The sequence below is a fragment of the Vipera berus genome (genome assembly GCF_964194415.1).
Source record: "Vipera berus genome assembly, chromosome: 13".
Taxonomy (NCBI): Eukaryota; Metazoa; Chordata; class Lepidosauria; order Squamata; family Viperidae; genus Vipera; species Vipera berus.
Window position 1 is genome coordinate 16,879,689 of NC_138216.1, and position 25,594 is coordinate 16,905,282.

At 47.9% G+C, this 25,594-nt stretch overlaps 1 protein-coding gene across 1 annotated transcript in view; it reads left to right on the forward strand.

Annotated features, from left to right (window-relative positions):
* CASKIN1 (CASK interacting protein 1) overlaps window positions 1-25,594 on the forward strand; it is a gene marked incomplete at its 5' end in the record, with an annotated part of 105,186 nt that overhangs the window by 37,823 nt on the left and 41,769 nt on the right. Inside the window, one exon of the mRNA XM_081338521.1 lies at window positions 25,007-25,058. Within this exon, the coding sequence (XP_081194647.1) occupies window positions 25,007-25,058 (52 nt within the window). The remainder of the gene's footprint in view (window positions 1-25,006; window positions 25,059-25,594) is intronic.

Here is a 25,594-nt window from a genome sequence, read left to right on the forward strand (position 1 = left end):
ATTAATTTTGATCACGTGACCAGGGAGATGCTGCAACGGTCGTAAGTGTGAAAAACGGTCCTATTTTTCAGTGCCATTGTAACTTTGAACGGTCAGTAAATGAACTGTTTTAAGCCTTGACGTGGGTTAGCGATTGGCTTAATCCAACTAACAAGAGAATACTTCATCTTGAGGGATGGGATTTGGTATATGGATGGCATGCATATTTGCTCTACGATAAGAAGGTGGACAGGGCTTTTAAATCTCATATTCTTAGAAGTGCCTTGTTGCATGTCTGGAAAAAGTATTATTATAAGTTAAATTATAAAATACCGATTTGGGGAATTCCCGGACACGTGATAGAAGGTGTATCTATGGGAGTGAGTTTGGATATGTTTTCCTATAAGGAATTACTTAGATTGGAAGGGAATGATTGGCAACTTAAATCATTAGATGAGTTAAGACAAGAAAACATAAGTTACTCTTGGTTCCAATACACCCAACTGAAAGCTAGGTGGAAGCTGGATCAGAAGGTTGGCATTACAATTACAGATGAAAACTTAGTAAAACAAATTAGAGATTTAAATTGTGCACATATAAAGAGGATATATAATGCTTTAATTGAATTGGATTCGGAAACGGAATTAGTTAAAGATTGTATGATAAAGTGGGCACAAAATATTCAGGAACCAATTTCGTTGGACACTTGGGAGATAATTTGGGTTAGAAATGTTAAATTTACTCAGGCTCAAAACTTAAGAGAAAATTTTTATAAAATGTTTTATAGATGGCATCTGGATCCCAAGAAGTTGTCTAACATGTATCCCAATTTACAGTCTAAATGATGGAGATATGGTAGTTTAGAAGCCACCTATTTTCATATGTGGTGGACTTGTAGAAATATAAAAGCTTTTTGGATTAAAATTTGGTGGAACATTCAAAAGATTTTTAAGAGAAAGGTAAAGTTTTCTCCGCAATTGTTTTTATTGGGTATTGTTGTAGATTGTGATGTTAAAGAAACCAATTTGATGTTGAATTTGATAACAGCAGCACGGTTACTGGTGGGACAATATTGGAAGAAGGATAGTTTGCCTACTATAGAAGAATGGGTGTTTAAAGTTTTGAATCTTGCAGAAATGTCTAAGATTTCTGCTTATTTGAAAGATCATTCACAGGAAAGATATATTTCAGTTTGGAGGAGATGGATAGATTATATTCAGAACAAATATGGGACTAAAAAGTTCCATTTAGCTTATGAGTAGATTTTAGAGGTATATTGTTATTGGTACTTTGTATGTAGTTATGTTAAAGGGGAGTTAAAGCACGTTATGAATTTGGTTAATTGTATATTATGCATAATTTTTATTTAGAATATGATTATTATAACTATAATCCTGTATTTAGCTCTGGGAAGTGGGGGGGGAAGGTGGGCGGGTTTGGGGTGGGGGGATTTGGGGATATATTGTAAAATTTTGTTTTTGTAAAACTCTTTAATAAAAAAAATGAACTGTTTTAAGTCAAGGACTACCTGTATTGCCTGCAACCAGACTAAGTTCTCTGAGGCAGCCATCTCTTCTTTCTTCTGCCTTCTCTTGCCTTTTGGTAAAGTGGAATGCAGGAAGTGACTCTGCTTTGATCCAATCTCTCCCCCCCAGCGCCACTTGGCAGAAGCAGGCCTGTCTTGTATGCAGGCTCATATAATCCATGGGGGAAAGACCCTTTCCCGCCCCGCTCCTGAAATCATGGCCCACCCAAGTGCGGAATTTGAGGTGTTCCAGCTACATCTGGTCATCAGCTCAGAAGACCGGGATATAGCCCATGTTCAACCCAACCAAGCACAATAGAGCTTGGGAAGGGACTTTAGAGGCCTTCTAGTCCAGCCCCCTGCTCAAGCTGGAGACTCTACAACTTGAGTGAAGTGGCCGTCCAGTCTCTTCTTGAAAAGCCCCTGTGATGAAACGTCCAAGAAAGTCCAGATGCCTTTTGAAAACGCACCTTTCAGACAACCCTAACCTGGATGACCGAGACTCTTTATAGATACTCTCTGAGCAGGCTATTAGGGAGCTTGAAACCCACCTTGAAAATTAGGCATTTGGAGAACCATCTTGAAACTGGACTATAACAACTTTCTCAACTGGGTAACCTCCAGAAGTTTGGATGGTCTCCAGATGTTTGGACTTCAATTCCCAGAGTTCTCAGCAATGATTAGGCAGCCTGGGGGATTCTAGGAGTTGAAGTTACCAAGGTTGAGAAACACTATCTGAGAATTTTGGATTTTGGACATGATAGCAGTGTTCCAGTATCTCAGGGTCTGCCCCAAAGAAGAGGGAGTCAAGCTATTCTCCAAAGCGACTGAAGGCAGGACAAGAAGCAACGGATGGAAACTAACCAAGGAGAGAAGCAACCTAGAACTAAGGAGAAATTTCCTGACAGTTAGAACAATTAACCAGTGGAACAACCTGCCTCCAGAAGTGGTGAATGCTCCAACACTGGAAGTTTTAAAGTGAGCAGGGGGTTGGACTAGATGACCTCCAAGGTCCCTTCCAACTTTATTGTTGTTGTTGTTGTTGTTGTTGTTGTTGTTGTTGTTATTATTATTATTATTATTATTATTATTATTATTATTATTATTATTATTATTATTATTATTATTATATCGTCAAGGAGAGATCCAGCCTAGAACTAAGGAGAAATTTCCTGTCAGTGAGAACAATTAATCGGTGGCTTCCCTCCACAATTTGTGGATGCTCCATCACTAGGGGTTTTCAAGAAGAGATTGGGCAGCCATTTGTCTGGAATGGTACAGGGTTTCCTGCTTGAGCAGGGGGTTGGTCTAGAAGACCTCCAAGGTCCCTTGCAACTCTTTTGAAGAAAAAACATTCCAGTCATTAATTTTCTTACTGTTAGGAAGTTTCTCCTTAATTCCAGGTTGCTTCTCTCCTTGATTAGTTTCCATCCACTGTTTCTTTTTTTTTATTGAAAAGTTTTACAATACATTTTTAAATACAAAAAACTCCCTCCTCCCCCTCCCCTCTCCCCAACCCTCCCCTCTCCCCTCCCCGACTTCCCAGAGCTGAATACAGGGTATAGTGATACAAACATAAGCTAGAATATGCTAACAATAAAAATAAGACAATAAATTCTATTGCACAGATAACAAATAACACTGTTTCTTGCCCTGCCCTCAGATGCTTTGGAGAAGAGGTTGACCCCTTCCTCTTTGTGGCAGCCCCTCAAATATTGGAAGACTGCTAACATGTCCCCCCTAGTCCTTCTTTTCTCTAGTCTAGACTAATCATACCCAAATCCTGCAGTCGTTCTGCATATGTTTTAGTCTCCAGTCCCTTAATCATCTCAGTTGCTCTTCTCTGCGTTTTTTCCAAAGTTCAACATCTTTTTTGTAATGAGGTGACCCAAACTGGATGCGTATTCCAGGTGTGGCCTTACTAAGGCTTTATAAAGTGGTACTAATAAAGGTAAAGGTAAAGGTTCCCCCGCACATGCGTGCTAGTCGTTTCCGACTCTAGGGGCCGGTGCTCATCTCCGTTTCAAAGCCTAAGAGCCAGCGCTTGTCCAAGGACGTCTCCGTGGTCATGTGGCCGGCATGACTAGACGCCAAAGGCGCATGGAACGCTGTTACCTTCCCACTGTAGTGGTCCCTATTTTTCTACTTGCATTTTTACGTGCTTTCGAACTGCTAGGTTGGCAGAAGCTGGGACGAGTAACAGGCGCTCACTCTGTTACGCGGCACTCGGGATTCGACCCACCAAACTGCCGACCTTCTGATCGACAAGCTCAGCGTCTTAACCCACTGAGCCACCGCGTCCCTGTGGTACTAATACTTCACATTATTTTGATTCTATGCCTCTGTTTATGCAACCAAGGATTGTATTAGCTGTTTTGGCTGCTGCCACGCACGGCTGCCTCATGGTCAAGTGATCATCTACTAGGACTCCAAGATCCCTCTCACAGTTACTGTTTTAGAGCCAGGTTTTGCCTGTTTTGTATTTGTACCTTTGGTTTTTCCTGCCCAGGTGTAAAACCTTGCTTTTCTGCATATTAAATTTAATTTTGTTGGCCAGGGCCCTTTGTTCAAGTCTGCAAAGATCTTTTTGGATCCTGAGCTTAAGATCCCTTCACACGGTGAGGGACAATTAAAACGGAGAGCTGCTGCTGCATCTGAGCCGGTCTGATCCAGCCTTTGGTTTCTGCTTTGGTCAGTTAGCTGCTTCCCAAAAGGCCAAAGGCGGATGGAGATCCTGTTCTCTGTGCTGGTTGCCTGGAAGGCTACCTCTGGTCCTGGCCTGCTGCCGCTGTGTCGGTGGCTTTTTTCTCCGTAGACTTGCCCAACCTCTGTGAAAGACATCTGAGCTGGCTTAATTTATGGCATCCAGAAATTTGGCTTTGAGTGGTGAGAATTTTGTTCCAAATTTTTCACTGGTAGCTTCTGGTTGATGTTCTCCTTGATGTCTAAGGTTGTGAAAGAGAAAAACATTTCTGTATCGGCACCATCCCCCTTACAAGTTACTTTTTAAACCTTGCCATCTTTGAAAGAGCATTTCTAGCCCTGCCTCCGCCCTCCCCCCCCTTTAACCGCTCTTTGGGGCACCTCACATCTCTTTCTTCTACTGCAACAGTACCCAGAACAGCAGGGGGTATCCCATAGGCGAATTGCACTGCCTGAGTGAGGATACAGATAGTCTTCATTTAGTGACCATTTGAATTTACGACAGCATTGAAAAAAGGGACTTATGACCGTTTTCCACACTTGATTACATAATCATGTGATCAAGACTAAGACGCTTTGGAACTGACTCATATTTATGACGGTCGCAGTGTCCTGCCAGGGTCACGTGATCCCCTTTTGCAACCTTCCGACAAGCAAAGTCAATGGGGAAAGCCGGGTTCACTTAACATCCAGATTACTAACTTATCACCTGCAGTGATTCCCTTAACAACTGTGGCAAGAAAGGTCGTAAAACAGGGCAAAACTCACTTAACACATACCTCACTCAGGAACAAAAATTTGGAGCTTCCTGTATTCAGGGGAGCTGCGTAACATGGGAGGGGGAGTGCAAGGGGTGACGTTGGTGAAGTCAGTCGGACCAGGTCCCACTGTGGGCAGGCTGAGATTTTCAGGGATTTGGAGAGGAAACGGGATGGCATTTTTCTTGCTCTTGTAGCCTCTCAGCTGCCAGGCAAGACATAGGTGGCACTGAGCTTCCACCAGCACATCTTCAATTGGAGTTTGTGTTGGATCTTTGAGTTTTGGGTTCCAAGACCTGAACATCTCGAGGCCCTGAAAGAAGGTCCATGTAACATGGGCATCCTTCTGAATCTACAACTTCAGTTCCCATAATTCCCAGTTTGGGGCTTGGCTAAGAATTCTGGGAATTGACGCCCTGGCCTCTGGAGGAAGTACTGCCTTGATGCTCAACAAGTCCTGTTGAAGAGAGCAAACGGGGACGTGGTTTTCATAGAGCAGTGCATGTCCTCAATTGTGAGGCTGGCCTGTTTCCAGAAACGTGGCCTCCTTCCACATCTTGCTTTATACCGCATTTCTTTCTTTCGCCTCCTGCCAGCTGAGGCCAAACACCTTGAGATGTTGGTATGAGTGACGGCAACAGCAAGACTTGAGCCCCCCTCAAGGCACAGTGTCAGACAATGGCAAATGCTTCTTGCTGCAGGAGTGTTGCCGGGGACAGAGCGGCGGGCAAATTGAGGAGGGTTTGAAGCAATGAAGTCGGGCAGGTAGAAGCGGGGGCGCTGCCTGCCAGGGAGGAATACAGAGGCCACGTTCTCACAGTGCTGTACAGCCGGCTTAATCAGCTGTTCCCTTAGGGCAGGGTTTGCCAGCCTTGGCAATTCAGAGACGTGTGACTTCAACTCCCCCAATTTCCCAGCCAGCATGGGGATTGAAGACTCCCCCCAAAAGAGGGCTTCTGGCCTAGTCTAGAACTTGGCATCCTGCCAACCAGAAACAGGGCTGACCAGAGTGAGCAAGTTCTGAGCCCTCTAAATGTGTCCTACAAACAGGGACAAAGTCATTTCGTACAAGCCCACCCACCAGGGAGATGATCATCTTCTTCTCCTTCTCCTTCTCCTTCTTCTTCTTCTTCTTCTTCTTCTCCTTCTCCTTCTCCTTCTCCTTCTCCTTCTCCTTCTTCTTCTTCTTCTTCTTCTTCTCCTTCTCCTTCTCCTTCTCCTTCTCCTTCTTCTTCTTCTTCTTCTTCTTCTTCTTCTCCTTCTCCTTCTCCTTCTCCTTCTCCTTCTTCTTCCCCTTCTCCTCCCCCTCCTCCTCCCCCTCCTCCTCCCTCTTCCTTCCTTTCTTCTTCTTTTCTTCTCCTTCTTCTCCTTCTGATCCTCCTTCCTTCTCTCCTCCTCTTCCTCCTCCTCCTTCCTTCCTCCCCCCTCCTCCTCCTCCCTCCCTCCCTCCCTCCTCCCTCCTCCCCCCCTTTTAAACTCTTCTTATTTTGAATTTAAAAGCTATGAAACACCCTGGTCCTTGTGAGGCGTTCCCTTCGACATCCTGCCTGCTTTCTGCGCAGCTGAGGGGTCGGGGCATCCTACAGAGCAGCAGAGTTGGAAGGGACCTTGGAGGTCTTCTAGTCCAACCTCCTGCTCGAAGCAGGACACCCTATTCAGGTGGTCCTTGACTTACAACAGTTCATTTAGTGACCGTTCAAAGTTGCACGGCACTGAAAAAGTGACTTATGACCATTTTTCACACTGATGACCATTGCAGCATCCCCCGGGGTCTTGTGCCTTACGTTCATATGCTTGACAGTTGACTCACATTTATGACGGTTGCAGCGTCCCAGAGTCACGTGATCCCCTTTTACGACCTTCTGACAAGCAGAGTCAACAGGGGAAACCAGATTCACTTAACAACCGTGTTACTAACTTAACTGCAGTGATTCACTTAACAACTGTGACATGAAAAGTCATAAAACGGGGCAAAACTCACTTAACACATTTCTTACTTAGCAACATAAACTTTGGGCTCAGTTGTCCAGCCTCTTCTTAAAAACCTTCCGTGAGGGAGTACCCACAACTTCTGGAGGCAAGTCCTTCCACTGGCTAATCCTCACCTAGAGCTGCTCTTTTGTCAGAGGAAAATGCAACTTTTGCAGAACTTGGGAAAGGGGGCGAGACACGCCCAGGGTGAAGTTGAGTGCTGTATCCTGAATGGCTGACTATTCCAGGCTCTCTTGAATCTTCCTTCACACCAGTGTGTGTCGCTACTTGTGCAGCCGGGCCTTGCGTATGCTGCCAAGTACGTTTCATCCCACAGTTTATTTACTGAGTGAAATGTTTATACTGTATAGCACCTAATCACATAAGCATCGCAACATCTCCTTTTATGGAGGTGGTTGACATGGCCAGAGCTACAGCTGTGTCCTCAGAGAAAGCGTGCGGAGCTTGGCCCTGGTTCCTGCAGATCCAGCTGCTGGTGGAGCTTGTCCGGTACATCCATCTTCCCTCTCCTGCAAAGGGGGTGGACCTAAGATCGTCAGCAAGAGATGCAGAAAAGGCTTCCTATGCCGTGTGTAAAGCCTTGGGCCTCGCGGCTGCATCCACAAGCAGCCAGTGGAGCCTGAGCTGTGCAGTGTCCTTGGAGCCAGCATCCCCCAGAGCAGAAACATTGGCTAGGTCAACAGCCAAGGGTCACTTAGCTCCCAGAAGCACAAGAAGAAATGTAAGAAGGCTGGTTCGTGATGACAACCAATTGCTTAAAATAGCTACCTCCTGAGATACAACTAAAGTTCTCAATGAGCCATGCTGGGCCAAGCATCTGGGTAACATCTGCTGAATTTGAACAAGGCGATAGAACAGGAATTGCAGGAGCCCCAACCGGCCAGCTGCACTCCCGCAGCCCGCAATGCAATAGAGGGCAGGTGGACGCCCCTTTATTGAGGTAATTGCAGTAGTCTAATCTGGAGACCTCCAGGCAGGTAGGAAATAGTGAGGTCATCTGAGAGAAAAGAAAGCTCAGTTGATAGTGGCAGCTCCAGAGCTCAGCACTGACCTGATGACAGGATAAGGGGCTGATCAGGGGCAACACTTTGGTCTCTGATTTTGAATGCAGTCGCTATTTCCATTCCGGATATTCTGCGGTGTCTCGCTTCGCCTTAATTCCCACCATTTGAGTGCCAGCAGCTCCTGATCATGGTGCAAATATCAGCCAGGAATTGAGATACCACAGACTTCGCTCCATCCAGCTTGGGGATCATCAGTATAGGTAGCTCTCGACTTACAACGGGTTCATTTAGTGACTGTTCAAAGTTACAACGGCGCTTTAAAAAGTTACTTGCGATTGTTTTTCATACTTAAACTGTTGCAGCATCCCTGCGGTCACGGTTCGTGTTTATGATGGTTGCAGTGTCCCGGGGATATATGATCCATCTTTTTTATATATAAATATTTTATTAAGTTTCTAATTTTACAATCAAATACTTAATAAACAACGTGTTGTCTGGGTCCATTAGTAATTCAGTGGTCTACATTAACTTCTTCAGTCTAGATCCAATATTACACCAGGAATGTTTCCGCTCTTCTTCTGATAATAACTGTTTCCCCACACTAGGCAAATACAATTCTTATTGTTATTAGTAAATATATAATATCAACATCTTTTTTACATTTTTCTAACAATAACAAAAATGTCAGTTTAAGATATCTTTTCTAACCAAAATATATCTTAATTGCATTTGCACTTAACATCCATGTGTTCAGTCAGTATCCTGTTTTCGCTTTTTTATTTCAATTTCCCATCAGTATTCAACAGGTCTCTATTGTTTATGATTCCAAAGTAAGTAATATTTGGGTAACCAAAAGCTTCCCTTATTCAAACTTCTTAGCATTTTCCTGTTTCCCTTCTCATACCATCTTTTGTGACCTTCTGACCTGCAAAGTCAATGGGGAAGCCAGATTCACTTAACAACCGTGTTACTAGCTTAAACAACTGCAGTGATTTACTTAACAACTGTGGCAAGAAAGCTCGTAAAATGGGGCAAAATTCACTTAACAAATGTTCCGCTTAGCAACTCAATTGTGGTCATAAGTCAAGGACTACCTGTATGTTTATGGTTTAGTAACCCAGCCAATGCAATGCCTCATGTAGACGTTAAACAGGAAAGAGGAGAGGATGGAAAAGATGCTGAAGGAAGGCATCGTTTTGAGGAACCGGAGCATCCGAGCCCAATACAGTTCCCAGGTTTTCCCCAGCAGCCAACTGGGTTTCAGCAGTACCAACATTCCCATTGTTTGCTTTCTCCCAGAGGAGTCATTTTGGAGTCCATTGTGTTATAGTAGAGGAAATGAGAGGCACAAACTTTGGAAACACCATAAGGCTCGTAATTCACACGTGACTGTCAGGATCCATTTCCCGAAAAGCAAAACAGAGAGGATGAAAGGCTACGAACCGGCGTGTAAATCGTAGATCAGGAATCGAGTTCTTGGTGGCCGACAGGAGAGTGCTGGAGCAGTTGGTCTGTCATCGCCAGGAGTGGCGTGGCCTTGGCCAGCCCTTGCTCCAGCTTCCTTGCCTCTGCATATTATCTGCTCTTCCATCCGTCCGAGGGAGTCCGCAGAGGTTGGCGGGAGGCGGAGAGATTCTGACCTGGTTACACAACCCTTTGACTGGGGAGAGCTGGCCTAGGAAGGAGCCCCTCTGCCTCTTCCCTCCCCCCACCCTGGCTGATGGCTTGGGGAGGGAGGGGCCTGCTTCTGTGTCAGCCACTGAGCAGCCTCCTTCGGCTGACCAAGGAGCCTCCTATTCCCCCCACCCCCAGCCCCCAATCCTTCTCTGCTGCCAGAACAGTTAGGAGGGAAGCCTGCCAGTCGCCCGGATGTGCCAAAAGGCTCAGGATGTCTGGCCAAGGAGGGGAAGGAAGAGGCAGCCAGGAGCGCCACTGTGCGCCTTGGCTCTGGAGCAGCTGCTCCGAGTGGCATCTTAGAGTGCCAGCCGCCCCTCGCCTCAAGCGGTGCTCTTGGACCCAGACCGGGAAGTAGCGACTGCTCGGGTTCTGCTGCAGGATTGGTTGTTTGGGGCTGATGGGTCTCACTTTCTGGAAGGATGTAGATTTATGGGTTCTTCATTGCTACCTTTTAAATTATGATCTTAATAAGCCTGCGTGTGGAAATCACAGCTTCTTAAAACCGGTCCATATTTCTCCAGCACTCTAGAGCAGAGGTCCCCAACCTTTTCGGCACCAGGACTGGTCCCATGGAGAGAGGTTTTTTCCACGGATGGGAGAGTGAGGGGGCTATTTTCCCCTTCCCCAAATGCTACAATTAGAGGTCACTGATTGAAATTTAATCCTGAAGGAATCGGGACAAAGAGATTATTTCTGTTGTTGTTTACATGACATGTATTTCAGTTTTGGAATTTGCTACCACAAAATGTACTGCTGGCTGACTTAAATAATAAAAAAAAGGATTGGACCAATTTATGCAAGTCCTGGGGATCCCTTAGCCTTGAGGGGCTGCCTCCGAGGGCCCCAAGGTGAGAGATGGTTGGGCTTCCTTTTGCAGTTTGTTGGCTGCTCTGAGGACAGACTGATGATCCAGATGTGATGGGAATCCCATCCAGTCGGGCACACTGATGTTCTTAAAAGGCTGCATCTTCCTACCCCTCTGCCCCCCACCCCCCTGGCTCCCTTCATAACCTCCCAGCCCAGAACAAACCCACCCCGAGAGCTGCGACTGTCGTACCTTATTTTTAGCAAAGGCCCAGCAACTTTGACAGAGGCATGCGTGAGAACCTAGAGCAGAGGCACTCGGTTGCCATATGGAGCGTTTACTGTCAAAAAGGCCGCGGTCTTGCAAACAAGTTATTTTTCCATTTTGCTCCAAGAATCAGGGGGAACCAGCTTCTTGCCAGCTCTAGTGTTCTGACAGACTGTTTAATTTGCCCAGCAAGTCCGAACGAAGAAATGGGAAGCTTGAAGAACAACGTTCCACAAGGCTGGATTATTCTTTTGCCTGATTTAATGAGAAGTCTATTGGTCGTGCTCCTGGGATTTAGTTCACTATTTTTTGTCTGCCAAAGCTTACTGCAGCTCAGATACTTACATGATTTGGACATTTTGAAACAGGCTTGTTTAATCTGAGGTTGCAGGAACTATATGCCATCACCAAGAGTTTAGACAGAGACCTTGGAGCGCTTCAAATAATGGTACCAAATTGGAATTTGTAATGAGACAAAAGATTGAACTGATTTCATTGTGTGCCATCACATCAGTGACCACGTGGGTAGAGTTTCTGAACGAGGACCTGAGCCCAGCCTGTAACTTTAGGTCTGTCAAAGTCCACCCATTGCAGGATAATTGATTCTATTGCCCTTGCTGCTGGTGGCCTCAGAGGTTGGCGGTGGAGGCTTTTAGGAAGAGATTGGACAGCCATTGGTTTGAGGTGATATAAGGAAGGGGTCCCCAACCCCCGGGCCATGACCCACCACCAGACTGCAGCCTGTTCAAAACCAGGCCTCAGGAGAGATGGTTGTATGTGTGTGTGTGTGTGTGTGTGTGTGTGTGTGTGTGTGTGAGTTTGTGTGTGTGTGTGAAGCTCAGCTCTCGTGAGCGGAGCTTCACATGTGGGTGCAAGTGCCTGCTTTCATGCACGAGCGCAATCACCCTCTGCTCATGTGCAAAGCTCCTTTTGCCCAAGTGAGGGTGCATGCACCCCCCACTCACACACCCCATCCTGCTGGACTGGGCTGCCAAGCTAGAATTGTTGGGGACCGCTGGTATAGGGTCTCCTGCTTTAGCAGGGGGTTGGACTAGAAGACCTCCAAGGTCCCTTCCAACTTTATTCTGTTATTCTGCCTTTCTCTCTTTTCTTCTCTACTATTATGGACTTCTCCAGAGGGCTAGGTGTGTGTGTGTACATGGGCCTTTGAGTCACATGTCCTTGTAGTTTTCTTGGCGAGTGAGTGGAGTATCTCGAAGGATTCAGGACCAAGGCCAGTGGCCGGCCCTGTCAGCTGTGGGGTCTGGGATGTGCCAGAGGTCCTGGGAAGAGCTGCTGTGGCTGTTTGGGGGCGAGTGCCATGGCAGCTGGGTCAGTGGAAGCCACGCCAGCCTGACTTTCCGGGTCTCTGCCTGAGTCCTGCCAACTTTGTCTCCTTTCAGTCCTGTAGATGGGATTGAACCAAGCCCCTGGGGATGGCGCTGGCCTGGGTGCCCCCTTTTGTGGCCAGAGTGGCTTGAGGCATATCAATCACCCCACAGCTGAATGTTTGATTGGGACTCTCCCAGAACTGGGAAGCTACATAAATGTTTCAAATCAATCAATAAATGGCACTTCCAGAGTACCCTGAACTGCAAGGAATCTTGCCACAATCCACCACCCGCCTGGAACTTTTCAGAGCACGGATGTGACTTTGGTTGAGATGTCAACTGGGAACCAAGGTTCCCAGGCTGAGTCTTGGAGCTTTCTGGCACCTGCCCCTCTTTCCCAGCCCAACCTGTCCGTCCTCAGGAGTCTCGCTAGGGTGAGTTCTTAACATGGCGGAGGATAAGGGGGTCTATAAGTCACATTTCATCAGTGAAGGAAAGGTCCTGACACATTTTCAGGGGGGGGTGAGACGATGGGGATCCAAATGGTGCTGCTGAACTGGGTGCCTCCTCCGTTGACCTCGAAAGCACTGAGGTGGGGGGCGTCCCAAAGCCAGGGCAGGGTTGTGCCTGCAAAAGTAAAATCGAGACAGCCAAGAGAAGGCTCAAATTTTGCTCCTTCCTGGCCCACCATGCCTGTTGTCTATTAAGTGGGACCCAGAGAGCTTTGCCCGGGCCTGGCCGATTTCTACCTAACTACATGAGTCATACGTTCCCCCCCCCCACACACACACACAGTGTAGTTTGTGGGGTTTTTTTGCTCTGTGCCACCAGTTTCCTTTGTATTTGACATCTTCAAGGCTTGCCAGAATCTCCTGGCCAATGGGCAGCTATGTAAATTCAACCAAAAGATAAATAAATACATTTCAGGGTTCTTTTCTTACTGGATTCAATTACTTGGCAAGGCAGTTATTTCCTCTCCACTTGTCCTCTTTTTCCTGAGTGAAAGATTTACTTCTCTGACCGTTCCAGATCGCCCTGAATGGGGCCTTGGAAAGAGGTTCTGCATGCTGGCAGCAGAGGGAGGGAGGGACGGGGGGGGGGAGGGGCCCCCTCTGCACACTACGGCTTCCCCACTGACTAGGGGGGCCTTCCGACTTCGGCTGAGTTCCCACAGCATTTTTTAATTTTATTTATTTTAATCCCATTTATATCCCGCCCTTCTCTGAAGACTCAGGGTGGCTTACAATTTTAGCACAAACCAATGTGCTTAGCAATAGCCTTCATTCTATGTATATGCCTGCTTATTAGGGCTTTTGGGGCCCCCCAAGCGGCATTATTACAAAGTCAGCTTATTGCCCCCAACAATCTGGGTCCTCATTTTACCTATCTGGGAAGGATGGAAGGCTGAGTCAACCTTGAGCCTGGTGGGATGCGAACCTGCAATAATTGCAGGCAGCTGGTGTTACTTAAGGAGGCATTAGCCCACTGCTCCACCAAGCATGCTAACTAGACTACAAAGGGACTGAGTAGTTTCCAGTTCAGCGTGCTGTGGATCCAGCCATTATCCTAAAATTGTACGGGGATCTTCGAGGTCAGCTAATTCAACCCCTTTTCATCGGTTACCTTAGCGCACCTGAGATCATCACGTTAAGCCATCATAGTTCCATTTGAGATGAAAGTAATCATTGTTTAGTTTTTTTTAATGGGGCTTGTTTGTTCGTGTCAGAAGCATCACAATTAAAATAAGGCATACGCTATGACATCCATTTTAAAATATAAAATACAGGATTAAAACATGTAGAGATTAAACTGACCTTGTCCAGAGACTAGCAACATTAATTGCTGCCATGAGGTCCTCAAATGTACACTGATCGGGACACAAAGGGCAGGTATACATATGTGGTGTTGTCTGCCTGTCACCACAATTGCAAAGAAGAGAAGCCACTGGACAGTCCCGTTTGTTCAGAGTGTCTCAGGATCTTGTCGTATCCATGCACAGACTATTCAACGATTTCCATACTTCCCAGCTTTTGTTAGACCCAGGGGCCAGCCCCTCCATTGCTTCCATCCAGGGTTTAATGTGATAGCAGGGAATTTATGTTGCATGCATCTGGCTTAAGATGCTGGAATCCTTTGTAGGGCTTTCTGTGCATGGACTGAAGGGTTGGGGGGAGGGGTCCAGAAGGAAATGAAGCCCCCCCCCCAAGGCAGCCAGTCAGAGGGGAGGCTGCTCACCAGTGACTTCATTCTTTGCACAGGGACCCCTTTCATGCCTTCTGACCTGCCTTTATCCGGAGTGATGGCAACTGGGGAAGGGTCTCCAGGACCAGCCCTTGTCCAAGGGGAAAATGCCATCCACATCTGAGGCCCCCATCACAATTTCCCTCCCACTTTGAATTCCTTTCATCAAAACATCCTTTTACCTAAACCAATATAAAGCCTGTGATCTGTGTCTGCAGAACAGAGAGAGCTGAATTGTGCAAATAACATTATATTCTGCACATATTGTAACTGAGGGATCCTGAGGGTCTTGGGGGCGCTGACAGGCCTTTAAGTGTGAAAGGCTTGGCGTGCTTGCTTAGGTAAGTTAAAGTAAAGGTAAAGGTTCCCCCGCACGTGCGTGCTAGTTGTTTCCGACTCTAGGGGCCGGTGCTCATCTCCGTTTCAAAGCCGAAGAGCCAGCGCTTATCGTTAGATTCTTTCAAAAAATGCATGCTGCACTTTAAAAGCACCATTATATTCATCACAGTGTGTAACGTAACTTGTTCTTTGCTGCCCTTTGATGGATGAGAATTCACCTTGTTGCAGACTTGGGGGAAGCACGTGGCACGAGGGTCTTGCCAGGCTGCCGAGTGGTTCACAGGACACCCCCCCCCCCGGAAAAACCTCTCGCCAAGTGCTTGGCTCTTTCCTGGGAGAACGGTGTGACTTGCGGGGCAAAGCGGCAGGAAACCGTCTGCTTGCACACTCACTCACTCGCTGTGGGTGTGAAAGAAGAAAGGCCCTTTCTGACAGCTATTGGGGCTTGGAGGCTGGCAAGTGTTTGCCCACAGCAGACAGATTGTTTGCTGTCTCTCTGGGTGGCAGATGGCTGCCTTCCTCTCCACTTTCGTGTCTCTCTCTCTGTGTGTTTGTGTGTTGGTGAGTGTGCATTGCTCCAAAGGGTGATGAGACTTCTGCAAAGAACTTGCAGAAATCAGCAGCTTGATGGAGCAGGGGAATCCCCTCCCTCCCTTCCTTCCTTCCTTCCTTCCTCCCTCCCTCCCTCCCTTCTTTTTACAATCCGGGGTCTCCCCAATCCCTGTCTATCATTGCCCTGTATGTGTACAACATAGAACAGTGATGGCGAACCTTTTAGAAACCGAGTGCCCAAACTGCAACCCCAAACCCACTTATGTATCATCGGGTGCCGGGTGGGTGTGGCCCATTGGGTGGGCGTGGCTGAGGTGGTAACAGCATACTGGGTGTGACTAAAAAGTTCAATCAATCAATTCCAACTTTGCGAGATCTTTTTTCCCCCGCTAGAAGTTAAAATTGATTGATTGAACCTTTTTTGCTTTTTGCACATGGCGGCGGAGGCCTAAAGCGAAAAGGTTTTATAAAACCCAGCTGAAGGCCTAGGATTGGGGCGATGGCGCACTTGCCCACAGAGAGGGCTCTGCGTGCTACCTGTGGCACGTGTGCTATAGGCTCTCCACCACAAACATAGAATAATAGAGTTGGAAGGGACCTTGGAGGTCTTCTAGTCCAACCCCCTGCTCGAGGAGAAGACCGTATACATTTCAGATAAGTGATGGTCGAATCTCTTCTTGAAAGCCTCCAGTGATGGAGCATCCACAATTTCTGAAGGCAAGTTGTTCCATCGGCTGATTGCTCTCACCATTAGGAAATTTCTCCTTAGTTCTTGGTTGCTTCTCTCCTTGGTTAGTTTCCATTCCCTGTTTCTTGTCTTGCCTTTTGGTGCTTTGGAAAATAGTTTGACCCCTTTGTCTTTGTAGGAGCCCCTCAAATATTGAAACAGTGCTATCATGTCACCCCTAGTCTTTCTTTTCACTAGAGTAGACATACCCAATTCCTCCCATCGTTCTCTGTATGTTTTAGCCTGCAGCCCCCTAATCTTGCAAGAATTAAGGGCAGATTCCCAAACTGCAGGTGAGAATGGAAACTGGAGCCCAGTTTCTTCTAGACCAGTGTATCTCAAACGAGCTCTGCTGGCTGGGGAATTCTGGGAGTTGAAGTTCATACGTCTTAAAAATGCCAAGGTTAGAAAACTAGTCTAGAAGCTTCTTCTTTGCCTGCAGCCCTATAAGAAATCCCAGAATTCCCAGCCAGCATTGCCAACAGCGGGGATCCTCTCCGGCAGCTTCCTGGCCCAGGGGTCAGGACAGAAATGGGCTCTTCAGGAAACTTGAAAGAAAGTAGATCTTCAGGAGAGGAATTTCTGCACCTCGTGCAGGTTCTGTGTCTCTTCTAAGATTTTCAAAACAAGCCTGACTAAAGAGACAGTTGTTGGAAAGTTAATGTCTAAGAAATAATACATCATGTCTTGTGTTGGATTTGTTGCATTGAATCGAGAGAGGTGTTAAAAAGAAATGGCAAGACTTCGTATAAAGTTTAGCAAAATGGACAAACTCCCATGACTTGTCCCTATTGACTGAAAAGGAAAACAAAAGTTAAAGTCCGTCATAGATGCACGAGATAATCAGCATAAATAAATATTAGTATGTTCCTAGTTAGGTGATGGGCGTGAATATGTCGAGCACATATTGAACTAAGCTTAGCTATGAGCTAAAAGCCAGTTTGGTGTAGCCTTCAGGTTTCCAGGCATAAAAGCTGCTGGGTGACTTTGGGCTAGCCACACTCTCTCAGCCCAACCTACCTTACAGGGTTGTTGTTGAGGACAAAAGAGGAGGGAGGAGTTTATTAAATTTGTATGGCGCCGTTCTCTGTACCAAGTGACTAGGTATTTAAAAAGGTGTGATAAAATAATAAAAATTCTCTGTCAGCCAATTACAAAAAATTATTTTAATTTGTTCAATTTCTATAGCTGCCCATCTCAATCAATGAGTCAATGAGTTTTATATGAAAAATATAAAACAATGAAAACATTTTAAGACAATAAAAACAATTAAAAAAAACTAAATGAAATATTTAAACCAAAATAAATAAAAGGCAAGTTTACTGGAAAGAACTTATATCCTGCGATGAGACCTTTAGTGCCGTCAGCATCTGCCTATCCCAGGTCCTTGGGAGGGAGTCAACAGGTGTGCAAAAATGCCAAATTCAGTTGAAACATCTGGCTGACTGTGTGACCAACCCTAATGACGATAGTTTTAGCCTCTTCCACGGTCTTCCCTTCTGCCCTTTGGGGAACTGAGACCCACATCTGGCTGAGCACAAACTCTTCCAGCCTGCCCTTTCTCAGACGAGGCTAATGCTTCTGGGACCAAGGGACAGGCAGGCAGAGGTAGGGGGTGATACGGCCTAATGGTTCTTTTATGTGTAAATGTTGGACAAGCATTTTTTAAAAATCAGCAAGCATATTATAGGAGGACTTTTCTGCTAAAAAGAAGCCCCAAAATCATGGAATGAATATTCCTAGAAATATGGCCTTCCTTTCTGACAGGAAAAAAAAAGCAGAAAAGGGCAACATAGATAATGGGAGATTTTGCACTAAAACCCGCGAGGAATGACAATTTCAGAGCAGTTGAAGAGTTTGAAACAAATCGGCAGGAGACCCTGCACCTGTCTGAGGTGCTGGCAGGAGGAAGACAAGGTGCCTTGGAGAGGAATCTCACTGACGGGGGTTCCGGATGTGGCTGCTCTTTTCGCTGATGCTTTGGGTGGGTGGCCTGATGGATCAGCCAACTTGATAAGTCGTGGGCTCTTGGGAGCAGGAATGATGACACGAGGCTGAGTACAGAATAACTCATGCTTTTATTCTTGCTGGAACTGTACTGAAGGCTTGGGCCGCAACCAGCCACAATATATAGAATAGCCCCTAGGCGGCAGCCAATAGGGTTGAACGAACTCTTGCCGCCTGGGCTAACCAATTGCAGGACCGGAGACAGCTTGTCTGGGTTGCTGGAGAGCCGTTAGTCTCTCCAGCAACGTACGTGGTGTAACACCACAAGCCCAATGCATAACACAACTGAAGATGGCTTGGAGGGGTCTTCTCTTTCATCGAGACTCAAGATTGGAAGCCCCCGATCCTTTTAATCTTACCGATAAGCATGAAAAAATAGATTGTGCTTGATCTGAGCAACCTCTCAAACCTCTAGCATGGCTGCTCTTTTTGAAAGAAGGAATTTCCTAAGCAAGCTTCTCAAACTTGGCAATTTGAAGATGTGTGGACTTCAATTCCCAGAATTCCCCAGCTAGCCATGCCACTCCCTGTTTGACTAGGACAGTGGTGACCAGATGCAAGAGAATCTTGGGCTGTTGGTTTGAGAGGGTGCAGGAGGATCTTGACCCTAAGGCAGTATTTTTAACCTGGGCAACTTGAAGAGGTGCGGACTTCAGCTCCTAGAATTCCCCATGCTGGTTGGGGAATTCTGGGAGTTGAAGTCCACAGATCTTCAAGTTGCTGGGGCTGAGAAATACTTCCTAAGCCAAGAAATTGCTGCCTTGTTCTGGCTTTGGGAGACATTTTAATGAAGAACTGTTATGCGAGGTTTCAACTTTATCTAGACAAACAGGTATCACTGCAGCACTTATTTTTATTGATCTGATTTGATTCCTATAGCCGCCCATCTCAATATATTCTCGAGACAATGACAAAGCGTGACTAAACCAGAAAAAAGGGCTTGTCTAAACCATGGCTTATCAGATGCCCATTTGGCAGCCGAGCTAATGCTGGGGTCAATCTGGAAGTATTATACCACTTAGCTGAACCTACTTTGCAGGATCGTTGTGAAACTAAACCAGCATTCGGATTGTGTTTCTAGATAGAATTAAATCCTCTTCCGGTGTGCAGGTCCACTGTTGGGTGTGCGGTATCATACGTTTCTCGCCCACCCTGTCTGGCTGCGTGGCTGCCGTGTGGCGTGTGTGGAGTTGGCAGTGCCACTTGGAACAAAGGCAGACGGGAGGGGGCACCTCACCAGGGAATTGACGTCCCAGATTGGGTTTTTAAAAAGCCTCTTTGAGTTGTAAATGCCAGATAATTAGTAGCTGCTCCTAGGGAATTAAAGTTACTGCATAATAATCTATTACTTGCGTGCTCCTTCGCTGCGCTTTCCTTACTGAAAGCCCTGGTGACTGGCCCCCGCCTCTCCTTCACCAGCGTGAATGTTGATCAGACATTCCCAGGTTGGATTCAGAGTAAGCGAGCGGAGAAGAGGCAGCAAGAATGGAGGCTTCGGGAATGCCTCCTTGTTGTAGTTCAGGGGTAGGCAACCTGGCTCTTTTATGACTCGTGGACTTCAACTCCCAGAATTCCTGAGCCAGCCATGCTGAGGGGAAGGGAGAGGTTTCCAAGCTGAGCCATGCTGGCTCAGGAATTCTGGGAGTTGAAGTCCATGAGTCATGAAGGGGCCATAGTTCCCCCATGCTGGCTCAGGAATTCTGGGAGTTGAAGTCCACAAGTCATGAGGGGGCCATAGCTCCTTCATGCTGGCTCAGGAATTCTGGGAGTTGAAGTCCATGAGTCATAAAAGAGCCGAGGTTGCCTACCCCTGTTGTAGTTCAACAGCTGGCCGGTCCATCTGTGGAGATTCTCGGTCATCCGGGTCATAGTTGCCTCGAAGGTGCTTTTTTCCTTCAAAAGGCCACTGGACTTTCTTTGTTTCTCCTTGAAGACATTTCGCTTCTCGTCCAAGTCGCTGCATTGTGCATTATACAGCGTACATTGGGGAAACAAAACAACCACTTCAGGAGCGCATGGCACAATGCAGGAGAGCAAACCCATTAAGACAAGATTCAGCGGCCCATCTGCATTTGAAAGACAAAGGCCGTGCTTTCGAAGACAGCAAAGTCCCCATTTTGGATAGAGAGGACCGCTGGTTTGAAAGAGGGGCCAAAGAGGCCATCCAGGTCAAAACTGAACAGCCCTCCCTCAACTTGGGGGGGAGGGATAAGACACCACTTATCTCCTGTCTACATCACAGTCCTTTCAGCAGTTCCAAGAAGGTCTCACACCCGTCTGCACTCTGATCCAGGTGACCCCGAGGACACAGATCAACCCCCAAGTGGCCTCAACAGCTCTCAGAGAGAGTGCTAATGACCGGATGACTTGTGAAGAAATATAATCCTTCCATTTCCCCCCACCTCCCACCCCCATCAGAACCTATCCTTCCATCCCTCCACCATCCAGTCAGAACTGTCAGTACCTATCCACCTATTTCCTGCCTCCACCCCGCCATCACAACTGATGAAACTTTTTGGATGAGAAGCAAAATGTCTTCTTCTTCTTCCTCCAGAAGCGGTGGATGCTCCAACACTGGAAGTTTTTAAGAAGAGAGTGGACATCCATTTGTCTGAAATGGTATAGGGTTTCCTGCCTGAACAGGGGGTTGGACTAGATGACCTCCAAGGTCCCTTCCAATATCATCATCATCATCATCATCATCATCATTATTCCACAAGGAAAAACTAGTTCAGTTGCCTTTTGAAGAAAAAAGCATCTTTGAAACAGCTTGCCTGTCCATTTGCTAAATTCACCCTTGGCAGTGAATCATTCCCTGATGGTTACATGCACACACACACACACACACACAAACTCTCTCTCTCAATTTTAGGTCTCCGGCACCCAGATTGGAGAACAGGATGCCTGTGGTGATGAGGCGGAGAACTTCCAGGCCTGGAGGAAGGGTGGAAGTTTGAGTGGCAGAGAAGTTGGGGGCCCTGCATTTCTTTGGGATGGGGCTACCAACTGGGAGCTCTGAGTCAGCACAGCTGTGGGGGGCTTGCTTGTTATTACCCAAAAGGAGCCAGCTTGGGGGTGACACCTAAATATTCTCCCTCCCTCTCTCTCTCTCTTTCTCTCTCTCTCTCTCTCTCTCTCTCTCTCTCTCTCTCTCATTCTCCTCCAAGAAGGACCTGAGTTTTAGCAAACCTGTCTGTTGATGCAGCCAAACTGGCTTTCATGGCTGTTGTAACTGTTGGCTGGGGAATTCCAGGAGTTGAAGGCTACTGTGTGCTGCTTGTTGCAGAAGGCAACCCTGGAATCTGCCCTCGGCACCGCATTGCTGCGCTTCTTTCCACGGTTCCCCCTGGCCTGTTCTGCCCCTGCCACCCTCTCTCACTGCAGGCATCGACCGTCTCGTTCAGTAGCAGCCCTGCCTGATTTTCCCTTGGCAGTGCCTCATTTTTTCCTGGCCACGAGAGCCAGATACGTGCCCTTCCGTAGAAGAGTGTGGAAAAAGGTACTTGGGATGCTGCAAGATAAGGCCATAGCCTCAGAAGGAGGGCAGCTCCCAAGGGCCCATCCTGGGGTCCTCCACATGGGGGTCCCTGCTGGCAACTGCCCTGCGGCTGTGCTCCTGGCTTTGAGCACAGGATGGGTGTTGTGGGTCCATATTAAAGCATCCTCTGTTCTCTGGAAGCTGCCTCCATCTCGCTCTCTCTCAAGAAACACCCGGCTTGTGGTCTGCTGGTATCTCTTCTGCCGTGGGGATGCTAAGAATAAAAGCAAATGAGAATGTGATGACGAGCAAAAATCTTTCTGGTGCCCTGCCCTCCCCCTCCCCTCTTGGCTCCTCTGCACTTCCTCCTCCCCTCCTTTGCCTTCTGCACAACTGCCTGCAGATTCTTCCTCTGTCTCCACTTGTGCCCCTGCCAGCCAGGCTCTGCTGTGCCCTCTGCCCTCGGGTGGCATCTCTGCTGCTCCTTCCCTGGCACCGAGGGACGGACAGTGAAGGCAGGAGGGGCTGCATGAGAGATTTAAACTCTGGACTGCATGGGCTTACTGGGTCTCCCTCAGCTCCCCTCCCCCCTGGAAGGACAGAGCACCTTCCCTCCAGATGTGCTGGTCCTCCCCCTGCATTTACACCCCTCCCTGCCGCTGCTCCCGAGTGGGCCTGTGCCCTGTCTAAGGTTGGGCGAGGTGTGATGGGGCTGGTTGGGGAGCCCGGTAACAGCTACGTGCTTCTTCCGCTCCTGCCAATTTGGCAGCTGCTCTACCATCTCTTTGGCAGAGAGCCAACCCAGGGGGGAGGCTAATAAAACTGTAGCAGGAAATGAAAGGTTTGAGTTAGGGTCCTGTGAAGGGAGGGTCCCTTTCCTCATTGGAGCAGGGATGGGGAGAGGACTGACCTGGCTCAGCAGAATGCTTAGGTGGGCTCTTTCCAAGACCAAGAGGACCATTAAAGGCCCCTGCAGTGGCCAGCCAGTTTGGGGGTGGCCAGGCGCTTTGAGGCCCCGCTCCTTCCCTTGCACGGCTGTCAGCCTCCTGCACAGCCCAGCATCTCTCCTGGCCCAGTTCCGGGCCAGCTTGGCAGGAGCATGGGAGATGCGGCGGCCAGTCATGGAGGAGCCCCAGCCCTACTCAGCCGGCCAGCTCAGTCAGTCAGTCCCCATTGGAGCAGGGGGGGCTGGGCAGGGGGGCTGAGAGAGGTTGGATTCTGTAGCATTTTTGGGTGCAAGCAGGAGGCAAGCTGGGTGCATTTATCAATGGTGGCAAAAAAAATCAGGCTGGTGGCACCTTTTCCAACCATCACATTTTATTGGAAGGCAGAACTGTGGGTTCGTAAAGGCTTCTCTCTGCCTTTTACTAAAGCTTATTAACTGGCAGAGGCGATCCCTGACTGCTTGTGATTGTTCGGTTCGCACGGGAAGTCGGAGCAATGCTGCCACCTCCTGCCCCTGGCCAGCTGGATGGCAGGGCTTTTTTCTTTTTCAGAGGGTCAACTGAGGTCCCACCCTTCTTCTCCTCTGGAGCAAACAAGGCACTGGCACAGGCACATTTTGTGGCACACCCCTCACTGGTAAAGGAAAGGCCAAAAGAAAAGCTGCCAGTCCCTGGTGAGGGAGGCCGATAGGCCATTGTCAAAAGACCACCAGGTGCCCCTGGGACCCTTCCCCAGGCTTTCTCCCATAACTGCAATCCATTCTTTTTCTCTGGCCACAGATGAGCTGGTTCCTACAACCTGCTCATCTGGACTAAAATTAGCAGGGATAACTTGTGGCGCAACATGTTGTGGGAACCCAGGCATCATCTTAGCCCTTAGGGGTGTGTGTGTGTGTGTGTGTGTGTGTGTGTGTGTTAAACTGCAAGTGGTTGGTTTGGGCAGAGTACCTTTCTTCAAACTGAGGTTAGAGCTTTAGCCACTTGTAGCTGTGGAACGTCCATTTCGAGCCGAAGACTCTCTTAGCTGCTGTTCGGGCATCCAGATCATGCCAGGGCGTGTAGCCAGGACCCAGAGCCAGCGGAGCTCAGCATGAAGTCTTGGCTGTTCTCCTTCCGAAGTTTCCATGGGAAACACGGAGATTCTTCAGAAGGGTCCCAGTGAGCCCGAAGGGAGGCTCAGACCATCATCAGCTGGATACTCCCTGTCACCTGCATGTCCCAATTGCTCAGTCTTGTAAAATCTATATTGCCATACATTATATAAACTCACTGGCATTTATCAGCTTGTTATTTCATTCAGGAACGTGAGGTTTGGGGCATGAACCTATATTTTGAGACCAAATACTTTGAAGACAGATACATGTATGCACGATACGACTTTTTGTGCCCTTTACTTTAAAAATGTAGAGGTTAATGTAGAAGCGGGACAAGAATGGATTCGGGGGGACCTGGGCAAAGGGGAGACTGGCAGGCTGGCTTTTCTCGTCCAGGATGGCTTTTCTCATTGGGGTGGGGGGATATTTAAATCTTAAGGGCCTAAATCTTTGGCCTGCTTGAAATGTTTCTCTGAGGCAAAATCCTCAGGGGAGGAAGACCAGGGAAAATCTAAAGGCACAAATGGGCAACACTGGTACAAGGGGCCTTCCATGGCACCATATTGGTCATAATGCAGCCTCTAATCCTTGCAACTGACAATTAGGGCTTCTCCTGCACGTAGAAACCCCTCCTTTCCACAAGTAATCCATTTGCAGGGTGAATTTGTGGGATCCTCAAAGATCCAGAGATTCCTCAGTTGCTTCTCACTTTCCAAAAGGTGGCCCCTGCATGCTTGCTGGGGAGTTCTGGGAGTTGGGCTCCACACCTCCGAAAGCTGCTGAGACTGAGATACACCGCCCTATGAAGAAGTGGGGTGCCAGAAATTCATGCTTTCCAATCCTTCAAAAAGTTCCTCAATTTTGCAAAGCCCATCATCCTCTCCCGGGGATCCAGCCTCTTAAAGCACTGCCTTCCTTCTACCCACCACTTCTCTTTGAAAAGATTGCCTGGGCGAACAAGGGCTTGTGTTGCGCTAGTAGCCAGCAGATGGGTTGTGAGGAGGTGGAAGTAAACCACAAATACGTAACACGTGTATGGGTGCACGTATTCTCTCTTGTGCCTGCTTCCAATGCTTTTGCCAAAGAGCCAGAGGTGCAGGCCCATGGATTGGCCAGTTTTTAGATCAATCCAAGCTTCCATTTTGCTGGATCCTCTGGGCAAAGCCTAGCGAAGCTCGTCTCAGAATGCATCCGTTAGTTGACTTACCAAATTGGTCGGTCGCTGAATCCTCACAATGCGCAGCGACGCACAGCGTAGCCTAAAAAACATCCAGAGAATAATAAACCAGAAGCATAATAACGACGACGGTAGAACTGAATAATAAAAATAGACTGTCACATCTTGGCAAGCATTCTCCAGAGACCCCCTGAGAAAGCCCCTTCCTTAAAAGCTTCTCGAGGAGGCTGGCTTCATTTCGGAAGGGGGCCTGCTTCATCATGGAGGTGCCGTGATGGCAACACAGAGCAGTTATTCTCAGAGTGGGTGTTTTTGGCAGCCGATGCATTTCCTGGAGTGCCTGGAGAGATTCCCAGAGAAAAGGCTCCCCCTCCTCTAATCCATCTCTCTTCTCTGCCCCCCCCAGAGCTCCTCGGATCGGCCAAACGGGTGAACGTGAACTTCCAGGATACAGATGGGTGAGTTGGCCAAGCTTGGCTGCCCGCGACTCTCGCCATGATCCGTGGGGTGGCCTCTTACCCCGGAGGACTCGGTAGAACGTCCCCTTTTCTCCCCAAGCACCCTGTGGGGATTTTCTCTTTCTTTAAGGGGGCTCCTACCATCTCTTGGTGGATCCTGGCTCCCTTTGCCTTTTCACCTGCTGACCACGCTGGTGTTTCTAAAGAGTTGGGTCCAGGGGCTCATGGAAAAGCAATGGAAGGGCCAACGGTGTGGCCGAACCCCACTTCATGGAAAAAGGGGGAGGGGGAAGAAGGAGAAGCAGGGATTGGGAGAGGGGAATCATGTACACCTCCCAGAAAACATCTTCACTGAGGAAGCACATGGTGGGTCTGGCTGTGGTAGGATTTAGTGCTGGGTGGGCAGAAAATGTGAACCCACGTAAGTCAGGAACTGGGCTGGCGTTGTCTTCCTTCAGAGTTTCTTGATCCATAAATTGGGCCATCCCTCTGCTGAAAAAGAGAGAGACTTCAGAGTCACCCGGACAGTTGTGCAT